The sequence below is a fragment of the Salvelinus alpinus genome, chromosome 29 (genome assembly GCF_045679555.1).
Source record: "Salvelinus alpinus chromosome 29, SLU_Salpinus.1, whole genome shotgun sequence".
NCBI classification, from domain to species: Eukaryota; Metazoa; Chordata; class Actinopteri; order Salmoniformes; family Salmonidae; genus Salvelinus; species Salvelinus alpinus.
Window position 1 is genome coordinate 33,857,033 of NC_092114.1, and position 14,757 is coordinate 33,871,789.

Here is a 14,757-nt window from a genome sequence, read left to right on the forward strand (position 1 = left end):
GCTGTGAGGGGAACGGCACCTCCGTACCTTCAGGCTCTGATCAGGCCCTACACCCAAACAAGGGCACTGCGTTCATCCACCTCTGGCCTGCTCGCCTCCCTACCTCTGAGGAAGTACAGTTCCCGCTCAGCCCAGTCAAAACTGTTCGCTGCTCTGGCACCCCAATGGTGGAACAAACTCCCTCACGACGCCAGGTCAGCGGAGTCAATCACCACCTTCCGGAGACACCTGAAACCCCACCTCTTTAAGGAATACCTAGGATAGGATAAAGTAATCCTTCTAACCCCCCCCCCCCCCCTTAAAAGAGTTAGATGCACTATTGTAAAGTGGTTGTTCCACTGGATATCATAAGGTGAATACACCAATTTGTAAGTCGCTCTGGATAAGAGCGTCTGCTAAATGACTTAAATGTAAATGTAAATATATGCATACAAAAGGAAACAAGACATTTGTTTCATCATAATATAGACAACTTTGTGTCTTTGGTAAAGGAAAAAAAAGGTTTGTCGTGTAGGGGACATACCCATGCAAAAAACCCAACAAACTTTAACTGAATTGAAGCTTCTAATTAATATATGTCTGAGGGTCAGTGATATCCTCCTCAGGTGAGCTCATTGAGAGGACAGAGGCTCTTGGGACTGGGAGCCAGCGATAGAGTGGTAGAAGGCAGTGCTGACCTCTTGGTGTAAGACTGGGCCGTTTGGCTCTCCATGTTGTTGAGCGGGATGCCCAGCTGCCCGTCGCGGTTCTGGCCCTCGTTGGACTTGACTGCCGAGAGGCAGTCCTTGGAAGCAATTGCCAGACTTGACTTCAAGACCAGGCTACGCAGGGCCTTGCGGTACTCCCTGCGAATGAGGCAGTAGATGACAGGGTTGAGGCAGCTACTTGTAAAGGCCAGGCAGTTTGCCAGGGGGAAGAGGTAGGTCTGGACAAAGTAGTAGGAGGGACTGATTTCTGTGAGGTCCAGTTGGATCAGGGAACTCCAGAGAGTTAGCACATTATACGGGAACCAGCAGGTACAGAAGGAAAGCACCACAACTGCCACGGATTTGGAGACATGAGCCTGTCGCCGTGGGTTGACCCCGTTCAGCTTGTGCCGGCAGAGGAATCGCAGCATGAGTAGGTAGGAGAGGGTCATGATGAAGTAGGGCAACAGAAAGCCAAACAGAAGCCTCAGGAGGTGGTTGACAGCCAGCCAATTCGTACCTTTAGGGAATCTGAGCAGGCATGCAGTGTCACTGGACATGCCTACTCTGTTGAGATCGGCGAACAGGGCTCGCGGTAAAGCAAACACCAGTGCCCCGGCCCATATAAGTGCGGTGGTCACCCGGGAATCACAAAGCTTGCGGCCGAGTGGTGCAGCGGGCTTGAGCGCTGTAGCCACCGAACAGTAGCGGGTCAAGCTCATGGCGGTCAGGAAGAAGCAACTGGCGTAGACGTTGAGTCCTGTCAGGAGGGACACGGCCTTGCACATGGTCAAACCAAAAGGCCAGCTGTAGTCCAGGGCGATGTCTACTGCCCAGAACGACAGCACCAGGGAGAGCAGCAAGTCAGCCAGGGCCAGGTTGAACACAAAGAAGTTGATGGTACTCTTGAAGATGGTCCGGGTGGAGCAGAGAAGGTGCAGCACCAGGAGGTTGCCCAGCAGTCCGACGATGGCCACGGTGCAGTAAACCACAGAGATGATGGTGCGCAGCCAGGGGGAGCCATCGCCAGGGAAGTCCAGATCGTATACCATGCTGGTGTCATGGAAGTTCAGGTGGGAATGGTTACAGGACGGGTCCTCACGATATCTGCACAGGGTCGTGTTAAAGAGCTCAAGTCTCTGGAAGTCAGCCTCAGACATTTTGGATGTGGCCAGGAGAAAACAACCAAAAGAACAGTTGAGACAATCCTAAATGGTGGTTGTGTAGGAGAAGCTTTCGGATGGCAGGAGTTTTAGTCCGTTAAAGTTGAGGGTCTTTCTGTTTCCATCTACTGACGTTCCAATTGTATATGAAACTATAGTACAAGACAGGTCATTCCTGGTTGGTCCAATGAGAAATTAATCTTTGTGCATTCATTGATTGTCCTTCATTCACTGCAAGAAAAGGAGATATGCATATTATTTTACTCACCTTAAGGGATATTTCTCATCTGATTAAACAAAAGGGTGTCACACATCAAAGCAATATTTGTTTTATCATTTCATTGTTAAAATTAAAATAACATTCATAAGATTAATTTGAAAATTAATTTGAAAAACAACAAAATGGCAGCATCACCTTGCCATGAAGCTGAATCATAGATGGAGCTATTGTGTGTGTGTATGGCAAGGGCAATATTTAAGCTATACATTGTTTACAAACTATGGAGTAAAACAACCTTATATTTTAGGTTATGATGGGTTATAGTTGAAATTAGCTCTTGAGGCATTTATAATTGTTATATAGTAAAAACAGCAGTCAATAGCAGTGGCTATACAATGAAAGATTACTTCACCATGGCATTTCTTATTCTTATATTTTACAGGTCTATTAAATATGTAGATTAATAAATGTAGCTAATGCACTGCGTCACTGTTTTGATAGAGTTAGATAGAGTTAGGTACCTTATTTATCGACTCACGGCCTAGTCACTGATTCCTTACTTTCCCTTTTAGAGTGTTGTATAAAGTAATATCATCCTTTAATATCCTAATTTAATCACACATTTACCTTATGGATTTTATACGTTTACTATCATTATTGCACCCTGTTGACATGTGGTCTCATTAAAAAAGTAAATTTACTATGAAATGTATTCATGAAAAGTTGATTAAAATGAAGAATAACCATTCTTAACTAAACCTTGCGAAAATTGCCAATCTTTCACGGAATGACAAATGTACACGTTTTTAATCAGAATCACGTGTGGTGTAGGCAGGAGGAGCAAAGAGGTAATGGTATGTGCCATATGGAAACATCATGCAGTAACGGGTTAACTAATAGCACAATGTACATTGTGGATAACATTTGTATTTTTTTCAACACCATCCATTATAACAAAAGAACAAGTACAATCGGGTAACGTTATAATTTAATAATGAGAATAATCAACACAGTCTCACATTCAATTCGCGCATATATGTACAAAATGTATTTCAGAAGATTTCGTGCGTTTTTGTGCATTTTTGGGGTGTTTTGGGGTGGTTCAATTCGTTTGAAAATACACGAATTTCTGTGCTACTTAATTCGTGCGAAAAGACACAAATTTAACCAGTAGGTGACACACAAGCCGTTGCAACAACCATGTAGACACGATAATTTGTATTTCATTTTTGTTCTTCCTATGGCTAATTCAACGTCATGAATATACAGAAATGTTGTCTTTGTTTAACCATGTTTTAAAATGTGTCGTTGTATGCCTATATGTACTGTTTTAGACTTGCTGAACAGAATTTTTGAGAAAAGATGCACATTTACCTGCGACTTAATTTGTGGGAAATATTGTTTTATTAATGCCAATGCTGTTTTCTGTGCTTGATTTCGCTTAATACTTTGGATACTGGTGCACTTGTAATCAGAACGCCTTTTTGTCATGTAGGCAACCATACACGATTTTCTTCATAACCCATTTCATATTTCGTGGAGCCTAAATTACACCATTTTCTTCATAATGCATGTATTACATGTTAATGTAAAATAATGAATTATGTTAGCTTACACTTATGGCCTTTCCAAGGCCTTTCCATACCTTAAGGGAACATTTTAGCACTCGCCATATGGTTAGTGAGAAACGCCACATTGCAAATGTAAGGTCCCTTACTAGACGTCCTGCAACGTTTCTAAAATTCTCGGACGCGTCGGGCCGTGCGCGGGGGAGAGATCTTTCAGGAAGTCATCAAACTAAATCTCTCGGACGTTCGGTTTCCGTTTTATAAAAATAACAAATTTTGGTCATTTTTCTGCAGTCTAGGAAATTCCCACCAGAGGGAAAATAAATAATATTGCAAATGCACAAGCACATTGCAAATGCATGTGGCCTTTTCTCCTAAACGGAAAATATTTCGAAGACGTAATGGACAGTTGGCCCCGAACAAGATGGCGTCGAGGCCTCAACGCTTTTTGAGTTATGGCCATTTTTCTGGGATTAAAGGTAAAAAACGTAAAGTAGGGTGCTAATTTGAACGCTTCACGTCAAAGTACATAAGCATACGGTGTCAGGAAAAAAAGAACCAGCCATTTATCTATCGTAATTTAAGAGAAATCGGACATTGACAAATTGGTCATGTTCACAAAAAGGAGTTAAAAAAAAAAGAAAGTTACAGATCCAGTTGCAGTGTGTTCAGACGAACATTTTTTAAGTGGGTCTCGAAGCTCTGCCACTGCATCGCAGTGCTAGCTGCGCCACCAGAGTCTCTGGGTTCGCGCCCAGGCTCTGCCGCAGCCGGCCGCGACCGGGAGGTCCGTTGGCCTAGCGTCGTCCGGGTTAGGGAGGGTTTGGCCGGTAGGGATATCCTTGTCTCATCGCGCTCCAGCGACTCCTGTGGCGGGCCGGGGGCAGTGCGCGCTAGCCAAGGGGGCCATGTGCACGGTGTTTCCTCCGACACATTGGTGCGGCTGGCTTCCGGGTTGGAGGCGCGCTGTGTTAAGAAGCAGTGCGGCTTGGTTGGGTTGTGCTTCGGAGGACGCGTGGCTTTCGACCTTCGTCTCTCCTGAGCCCATACGGGAGTTGTAGCGATGAGACAAGATAGTAATTACTAGCGATTGGATACCACGAAGAAAAGGGAATAAAAGGATGGAGTGAAAAAGTACGGTGCTTAAAGACACACAAAGCCTGCAATGGCATTGCCATTATCTCCAGGCCGTGCCGAGTTCAACGAGATGCCCCGCTTGACCGTAGCTAGCTCGGTCTGAGTGCAGCGACAGGGACAAGAAGAAGGACCCAAATGACCCTTTGACCTCAATTTCATATTTTTTGCTTTTGGGAGACAGAGAGAGAACCGCTAAGGTTAGAAGCACAATTTGACCTCAGGAACGTTCCTAAGGTCCTCCCGATCTGTGCAAGCCTAACATTGACCGTGTGGCATTAACCCTTAATAGTTAAAAGAAGGTGTTTACATCAAACAGTTTACAATGACATGTCTCCCCATAGGAATACATTGCCTGCTCCCCTAAATTTAACCTGAAGCCTATGTGGGTTAATAATGCCTTATGAACCTGTCTTCGATGACAATCCATCAGGCCACTATGAGGTCTACCTGTGTCGATTCTAAGCTTCCTGGAGCAACCGGAAGTGGTTAAATCACCCTAAAAGTGTTTGCCATACCCAACCTGCAGTTTGAGAGAAATAGTGCATTCAACCCTATGTAAATCAGTGAGTTCTTAACGTATAGACTTAAAACTCAGGATTCTGTAAAAGCCCACTCCAATGAGGATATGTGTTTACTTTCAGCTTTCTGTGCCAACCGGAAGTGCCATAATTGGTGTCAAAAGGGCTGTTTCGAAGGGTTAAAAAAGTCAAATCTTTCCAAAACTCAATATATGTGAATAGGCAACCCTCATGAACTGTAAATCAGTCATTCATCCCATCAGATTTCAAGGAAAAATTTACACACCCACACAGAAAGGATGGAGTGACACACTGAGGGGCTTAGAGGCAGACAGTGCCTGCAATAGTTACTTTTGTTTGAACTTTTAAAGAACCGTTAGACCTAGAGTTCTGAAACTTTACAAACCTGTTCTAGAGCTCAGGTCGATTAAGCACGGTGAGTTATGTGGCTCTAGAAGGTTCTCGGACCGATAAAAAGCCTCGGTGCATTTGCATTGACTTCAATTCATTTTGAGCATTACAAAATGGTGACATTTAGAAAAGTCCCAGAGTTGCAAGACTAGGTGCATTGAAACCGGCTCGGCCCATAGAGACGGACCCCGACATTTCTGTCCGATAGCTCATTCAAGGACCCCGTAGCAAGGCATGGAAAAAAGTGGAATTTCAGCACCAATTAAGGTTTTGCTCGGGCACCGAATGACCTATCGAGCCGAAACTTGGGATTCGAGGTCGCCTCACATAGGGCTAAACATAATGTGAAAACTGGACCCGCAGCTAGAACATAACTACGTATTATTTGTTTTATTATGGTTTAAATGGAAGGCGCTGTGAATTTTGGGCCTGCTCTGAAATATGTGATAGTTGGCTTCTAAACGAGTTGGAAAAAGTGAGTTTGGAGTCAGATGGTATCAGTTTGGTGTCTGAAAATATCTAATTGGCTGATGGACACTGACTTGCTAGTTGACTTTTGTGCATTTGCAATATGTTTCAACAGTGAAAAACCACCAAAATAGCATTCTGAAATCACCACTAAAAATGACATCACCATAGCCGTGCCGAGTTCAACGAGATGCCCCGCTTGACCGTAGCTTGCTCGGTCTGAGCGCAGCGACAGTGACAAGAAGATGACCCTTGACCTACATTTCTAGTCTTTTGCTTTTGGGAGACAGAGAGAGAACTGTTAAGGTTTAGAAGCACAATTTGACCTCAGGAACGTTCCTAAGGTCTCTGTGCAAGCCTAACATTGACCGTGTGGCATTAACCCTTAACAGTTAAAAGAAGGTGTTTACATCAAACAGTTTACAATGACATCTCACCCCATAGGAACACATTGCCTGCACCCCTAAATTCAACCTGAAGCCTATGTGGGTTATGAATGTCTTATGAACCTGTCTTCAATGACAATCCATCAAGCCACTATGAGGTCTACCTGTGTTGATTCTAAGCTTCCTGGAGCAACCGGAAGTGATAAAATCACCCTAAAAGTGTTTTGACATACCCAACCAGCAGTTTGTGATATATAGTGCATTCAACCCTGTCTAAATCAGTCAGTTCTTAACGTATAGACTTAAAACTCAGGATTCTGTAAAAGCATACCCCGATCAGGATATGTATTTACTTATAGCTTCCTGTGCCAACCGGAAGTGCCTTAAAATGGGGTCATAGGTGCTGTTTCGAAGGTTTAAAAAAGTCAGATCTTTCCAAAACTTTAAATGTGTGAATCGGTCAACCCTCATGAACTGTAAATCAGTAATTTCGCTAAACAGATGTCAAAGAAAAGCTCTCTCACACACACACACACACACACTACGCTATACTACCGCCCCAAATCAATGGTGCTGGCCTGAGTGATTTATGGAGGTTTTCAAAAAATATTCTGTTTTTTCTTATGGAAAATATTTTATGTTTTTTCTTCTCGAGTCAATGGCCTGCGTGATTTATGAAGGTTTCATGAAAAGTCCAAACTTTTCATGCACCTGGTATTTTTTTGGGGTTACCAGGTGTCATTTTTCAAAACGGTTGAAATTGCTTTTAGGGGGCATCCAGAGTGTCACATGACCGGATGAGGTAACTATTCTTGTTCTTCTTGTAACTTTCCGGTAGGCTAGAAGCTTTCCGGTGTTTTGCTGCTCGACACAGGTCGACGCAGGTATTGCACTTGATTTATCGTTATCGTAACCGTAGGTGCAGCCAAGTGGAAATACGAAAGCTTTCTAGCTATTTCGCACTGATGGTAATTTGAACACAAGAACGTTTCTAGTGAAAAGGTGCTTACACTCAGAGCCATGTATTTACACTCAGCCACCCTAGCCTTATTACGGGTTAACGTTTTGGTAATTTTGGTTGGCCAACAAAATGTAAGACTACAATGACTGCATACGTTTCCCCAAATGTTATACGAAAAAGAAATGTTTTGTAATTGATGGACAATGGCAAGGCTGCCATTGTATTTTCAGTTACATTCTGTTCAATAAAAATGGTTTACACGTTTATTTTTTAAGAAATACATGGAACTACAACCGAATAAAACACCATTAACCATCATGCATTGCTTACATTCATTCTATCCTGAAAAGTCTGTTCAGAAAAATCGAAAACAGTACATATAGGCATAAAACCACAATGTTTTAATAGGGATTAAATAAAGACAATATATATATAACCTCTTATGGTTAAATGGTTAAAAAAAGACAAAATATCTATATATTCATAACGTAAAATAAATAAATACAGGCGATCGCGTCTATGGTTGTTGCAACGGCTTGTGTGTCGCCTACTGGTTAAATTCGTGTCTTTTCGCACGAATTAAGTAGCACAGAAATTCGTGTATTTTCGCACGAATTAAGTAGCACAGAAATTCGTGTATTTTCAAACGAATTGAACCACCCCAAAAATGCACAAAAACGCACGAAATCTGCTGAAATACATTTTGTACATATATGCGCGAATTGAATGTGAGGCTGGGCTGGAATAATGCGCAATGCATTCACGATGGATTATGCATATCTATAATCTCACATGTTTATAGTTTGTATCAATGGAAAATAAGTAGACTGAGGCTGAAACATTGTAAACTTCGTGCAGCCTACTTGAACTGTAAATACAATTCATTATATTTCAACAAACAAAACATTTCTAAGAAGAATGTCCAGGCCATGCATGTTTTAAATGGATAAAATACATCATATTTAATCCGAAGTGTGATCAGCAAAATATAATTGGGAAAACAGCTCACTTACAAAAACATAGATGTTTTATTGTCACATATACCGGATAGGTGCAGTGGAACGGGCACATTTTTCACCTTGTCGGCTCGGGTATTCAAACCAGGGACCTTTCGGTTGTTACCTGCCGCCTACGTTAGCCCTTGTTCAAACGTGACAGTGAATATTAGACTAGATTACTTGTGATCAAGCGTGCCGTTTATCTAAATCAAGTAGTCTACGTGATTCGAGGGAACAAGTATCCCTTTTCAGAATTGAAACACAGTCAAATGCGCTTGTCATAAAAATATACTAATTTGATCTCTGTGCAATGGAATGCTGACAGAAATTACATATCGGACGTGAATGTAACAGTCGGGCTAACATTACAGATGAGCTCTCACCTGACTTGAATGGAAGATAATCCGTTTAGTGGGCTTCCGTTGCTCCGATGATGGCAATGTTCCACGGATCCGCTCCTGGAGACCACAGCACAACCTGGAAAGACCATCTGACTCAACCGTGTATGAATTTAGCAGTGTAACAGTTCTGAACAGATGAACATCACGCAGACTTGACAGTAACTTTGAATCTGTCCCTTCCCTTTGCCGTTGCTGAGTTCACACTACCCCCTGCTACGAAACACTTCCCTGTTGGGGACGCTCGTTTTGTAAACTAGAAATCGCCTATCTGAATGACGTTCAATAAGTGAATACATTACGCATTGAAAGGATTATATAACAAGATGCAATTTGTCTGCACTGTGTTAACGTTGCGTTTAATATGGCAACTACATTTTTTAAATAATGGACTGGAATGAAGGCGACAAATTGTGGTTATTAAATTGACCCAACAGCCAATTGACCCAACAGCCAAATAAAATGAAAACATACCACCTGTTGACCTTATCAAAACTTGCACGATATCAACAAGGTCATGTTTTTACACAGTTCAAACGAAGGAGATAGGCTTGGGAAAGAATATAAAAGGGAAAGGTGTGATGGCACAGTAGCCGAGGCCTAGTGAATCTTTAACGAAACAAAGGTTTTGCTAGAACATGTAGCCTATTTGATCGGCTGACTAGTGCTGTGTGTGCACATAATTGGTTAAAACAATATCGGATTTATACTAAAGAAGTTGTGTACCTTTTAATTAATGTAGGCAAGGTCGAGGCAAGGTCTAAGTCTGGAGGAAATCAGCATTTTAATTGCTTTATATATTATAGGATATAGCCTAGAAACTAGAATATGCCAGATTTTTTCAGTTTCATAAAGGCCTACAGCCACAGCTGTGTATAAGAGGTCATAAAATATGTTTGGCAGTGATTCCTATGTCAGTGGTGTAAATAATATTTGTTGGTTTCTTGGTGTGTAATGAGAAGCAACTAGACGCTACACTTGACACATTTATGAAATTGCTTATCCCAGTTACTAATAAGCATGCACCAATTAAGAAAATGACTACATATTGGCAAACATACTGCAAATTGAGAAATCATGTGACTAATCTGAATCAAAAGAAGAAGAAACTACACCGTGAAACAAAGATAAATGACATAAAGAATGATAGCAAAAAGCTTTGGAGCACCTAAATGACATTTTGGGCAAAAAGGCAAACTCATTAATTGAATCAGATGGCTCAATCATCACAAAACCCACTGATATTGCCAACTTCTTTCATGATTTCTTCATTGGCAAGATTAGCAAACTTAGGCATGACATGCCAGCAACAAACGCTGACACTACATATCCAAGTATATCTGACCAAATTATGAAAGACAAGCATTGTAATTTTGAATTCCGTAAAGTAAGTGTGGAAGAGGTGAAACAATTATTGTTGTCTATCAACAATGACAAGCCACTGGGGTCTGACAACTTGGATGGAAAATGACTGAGGATAATAGCGGACGATATTGCCACTCCTATTTGCCATATCTTCAATTTAAGCCTACTAGAAAGTGTGTGCCCTCAGGCTTGGAGGGAAGCTAAAGTCATTCCACTACCTAAGAATAGTAAAGCCCCCTTTACTGGCTCAAATAGCCAACCAATTAGCCTGTTACCAACCCTTAGTAAACTTCTGGCAAAAAAATTTGGGACCAGATACAATGCTATTTTACAGTAAATAAATTGACAACAGATATTCAGCATGCTTATAGGGAAGAACATTCAACAAGCACAGCATTTTCACAAATGACTGATGATTGGCTGAGAGAAATTGATGATAAAAAGATTGTGCGGGCTGTTTTGTTAGACTTCAGTGCGTCTTTTGACATTATCGATCATAGTCTGCTGCTGGGAAAAAATATGTGTTATGGCTTTACACCTCCTGCTATATTGTGGATAAAGAGTTACCTGTCTAACAGAACACAGAGGGTGTTCTTTAATGGACGTCTATCCGACATAATCCAGGTAGAAACAGGAATTCCCCAGGGCAGCTGTCTTAAAATCTTTACTAACGTCATGCCTCTGGCTTTGAGTAAAGCCACTGTACCTCTGTATGAGGATGACTCAACACTATACATGTCAGCTACTACAGCGACTGAAATGACTGCAACAAAAAAGAACTGCGGTTAGTTTCAGAATGGGTGGCAAGGAATAAGTTATATTTCAAAACCTTAAAAGCATCTTATTTGGCACAAATCAATCACTAAACCCTAAACCTCAATTACATCTTGTAATGAATAATGTGGAAATTGAGCATGTTGAGGTGACTAAACTGCTTGGAGTAACCCTGGATTGTAAACTGTCATGGTCAAAACATATTGAAACAACAGTAACTAAGATGGGAAGAAGTCTGTCCATAATAAAGCACTGTTCTGCCTTCTTCACAGCACTATCAACAAGGCAGGTTCAGCCATGTGTTCAGGTGCCACAAAGAGGGACTTCAGAACAGGGCAGCACGGCTGGCCCTTAGATGTACACAGAGAGCTAACATTAATAACATGCATGTCAATCTCTCCTTTCTCAAAGTGGAGGAGAGATTGACTTCATCACTGCTTGTATTTGTGAGAGGTATTGACGTGTTGAATGCACCGAGCTGTCTGTTTGAACTACTGGCACACAGCTCAGACACCCATGCATACCCCACAAGACATGCTACCAGAGATCTCTTCACAGTCCCCAAGTCCAGAACAGACAATGGGAGGTGCAAAGTACTAAATCGAATCATGACTACATGGAACTCTATTCCACATCAAGTAATTCATGCAAGCAGTAAAAATAGATTTACAATACAGATAAAAATACACAAACATAGGCACAGACACATGCATACAAACACACAATAACATACGCACTATACACACACATACACATGGCTCTTGTGTTGTAGATATGTGGTAGTAGAGTAGGGGCCTGAGGGCACACACTTAATGTGTTGTGAAATATGTTATGAGTGTATTGTAATGTTTTTCAAATTGTATGACTGCCTTAATTTTGCTGGACCCCAGGAAGAGTTGCTGCTGCCTTGGAAGGAACTAATAGGGATCCATACTAAATAAATAAAAAATACAAAATACAGCCCACTTGGCACGGACGTCAACTCAAGGTCTATTTCATGTTGATTCACCGTCATTTAAATGACATGGAAATAACGTTGATTCAATGGGAGGCTAAATTAACCTATCTATATTTACCCATGTATATTTAGATTCGATATTGACCAAGGTATGACACATTATAAATAGACACGAGGTTATCTGTTTTCATATTTTTCTTCTAATTAGCGATGATGTTCTCTAAATTAGATTTCTCTAGAATGGGCTCTTTATTGCTGAGTACACTGTTGATATTGGAAAGGTCATCAGTAATGAATGAGTTGATTACATTAGCTGTGGAAAAGGCGGAAGATGAGGCCAAAAAGGTGGAAGGATGAGACCAATCTCTCTGCATTAAAGGCCCAGTGCAGTCAAAAAATAGATTTCCTGTGTTTTATATATATTTTCAATAATACTGTGAAATTGGGAAAATGAAAAGTGTAAGAGCTGTTTGAATAGACCACCTGAAATAATTTCTGTTTTAAGTGGGAGGAAGTTTTGGCCTTCCATGTTGACATCACCATGCGGTAAATTCATTAATAAAGAGAGTTCCAAACCTCTCCGCTAATAACAGCTACTTTTCAGTTTTCCCCTCCACACTCAAACCACTCCCAGACAGTCCTAGCAAAATTCTTGCTTGAGAAATTACTTTTTGCTAAGAAGCAATTTTTGTTTCTTCTTTTTACAATTTAAATTGAAAATAATCATAGTAAGGTACTTAAATGTTACCCAGAAATGATTTGATATTTAGATAAAAATGGCTTCAGTGGACCTTTAAGCCAGCTCTCCCTGTTGTTAGGTAGCAGAACAAAACAAACATCTTCTCTGCATGTTTACCCGTCGATTAGGCCTACCGATGAACAAACACGTTACGTGTGTTGACCCTACAGACTTGACCAAAGTCCAGATTCCTGTCATGGATGCTTTGCTACTTATCTTCGCAGAAGAAACTGTCACCATCTTCCTCTGAATGAATGCATAGCCTGCATTTCCCTGCAAGCAAGTATTTAAAAAATAACCTATAGAAAATAGAAAGGAAAAAGGAAAAAATAAAATAATTTTGGCTGCCTGCTTGAGGTTAGATGATATGGATATTTTGGCACATTTATATAAATATTCTCATTTCTCAGCTCTGTTTTGTGATGTACATATTATTTTATAATCCTACAAGTAGCCTACAATCTCTGTGTGAAGAAGAGGCACTATATGCTTCTCTACGCTAGTGAGGACTCATAGCCTCGAGAGACGGCTAGCGGTCGCTGTTGTTACTGTCTTTTGACTTACCCACACAGTGTCTTGGAGGATTTACAGTATATCGGCTCACATGTCCTTTTTTTTTGCCAGCGGGTACATCTACTTCATCACCCTCCCGGATCTGGGATCCTCCTCATCAAAAAAGCTGACTAGCATAGCCTAGCCTAACGGGACAGGGATATCATATAATATAATTTTAATGAAATCACAAGTCCAATACAGCAAATGAAAGATAAACATCTTGTGAATCCAGCCATCATTTCCGATTTTTTAAATGTTTTACAGCGAAAACACAATATGTATTTCTATTAGCTAACCACAATAGCCAAACACACAACCGCATATTTTCACCATGTTTCCACCGCATAGGTAGCTTTCACAAAACCGACAAAATAGAGATAAAATTAATCACTAACCTTGAACAACTTCATCAGATGACAGTCTTATAACATGTTATACAATACATTTATGTTTTGTTCGAAAATGTGCATATTTGAGGTATAAATCATAGTTTTACATTGCAGCCACCATCAAAAATAGCACCAAAGCAGCCAGAATAATTACAGAGAGCAACGTAAAATACAGAAATACTCATCATAAAACATTTATGAAAAATACATGGTGTACAGCAAATGAAAGATAAACATCTTGTGAATCCTGCCAATATTTCCGATTTTTTAAGTGTTTTACAGCGAAAACACAATATAGAATTATATTAGCTTACCACAATAGCCAAACACACAACGGCATTTATTCACCACAAAGGTAGCTTTCGCAAAAACCAGCAATAGATATAAAATTAATCACTAACCTTTGGACAACTTCATCAGATGACAGTCTTATAACATCATGTTATACAATACATTTATGTTTTGTTCGAAAATGTGCATATTTAGAGCTGCAAATCGTGGTTATACATTGTGAATACGTAGCAGCATTTCCCCAGAATGTCTGGAGATATTTTGGACACTCACCTAATCTGACCAAAGAACTCATCATAAATTTTACATAAAAATACTTGTTGTATGGCAAATGAAAGATACACTGGTTCTTAATGCAACCGCTGTGTTAGATTTAAAAAAATAACTTTACCACAACATACAGCTTGGGTTATTGTGAGACAGCGCTCACCAACACGGCGGAGAATAGGCATCAACATATTACACAGAAATACGAAATACCGTAACATCATAAATGTTTTCTTACTTTTGCTGAGCTTCCATCAGAATGTTGTACAAGGAGTCCTATTTCCAGAATAAATCGTTGTTTGGTTTTAGAATGTCCATTTCTTCTGTCGAATTCGCGCCAAAAATGCTAGCCAAGGTTGCTAACATTCCCATCCTCTCTTGGCGCAAAGAACGGAAAACGCCAAAAGTCCCAATAAACGTTGAATAAACTGATAAAACTCGGTTGAAAAAAACTACTTTATGATGTTTTTATCATATGTATCAAATAAAATCAGAGCCGGAGATA

At 40.6% G+C, this 14,757-nt stretch overlaps 1 protein-coding gene across 1 annotated transcript; it reads right to left on the reverse strand.

The window, feature by feature from the left end:
* Nucleotides 1-304: 304 nt before the first annotated feature.
* Nucleotides 305-9,172, reverse strand: LOC139558544 (relaxin-3 receptor 1-like). The gene is made up of 2 exons (XM_071373717.1): nucleotides 8,900-9,172; nucleotides 305-2,080 (listed from the first exon to the last, which is right to left on the reverse strand). The coding sequence occupies exon 2, from the start codon at nucleotides 1,844-1,846 to the stop codon at nucleotides 602-604; it is 1,245 nt and encodes a 414-aa protein (XP_071229818.1). The 5' UTR covers nucleotides 1,847-2,080; nucleotides 8,900-9,172; the 3' UTR covers nucleotides 305-601.
* Between the last annotated feature and the right edge of the window lie 5,585 nt (nucleotides 9,173-14,757).

Bases quoted from the DNA above. Each gene is read 5' to 3' on its own strand.
- LOC139558544 (XM_071373717.1), bottom strand. From the start codon at position 1,846: ATGTCTGAGGCTGACTTCCAGAGACTTGAGCTCTTTAACACGACCCTG.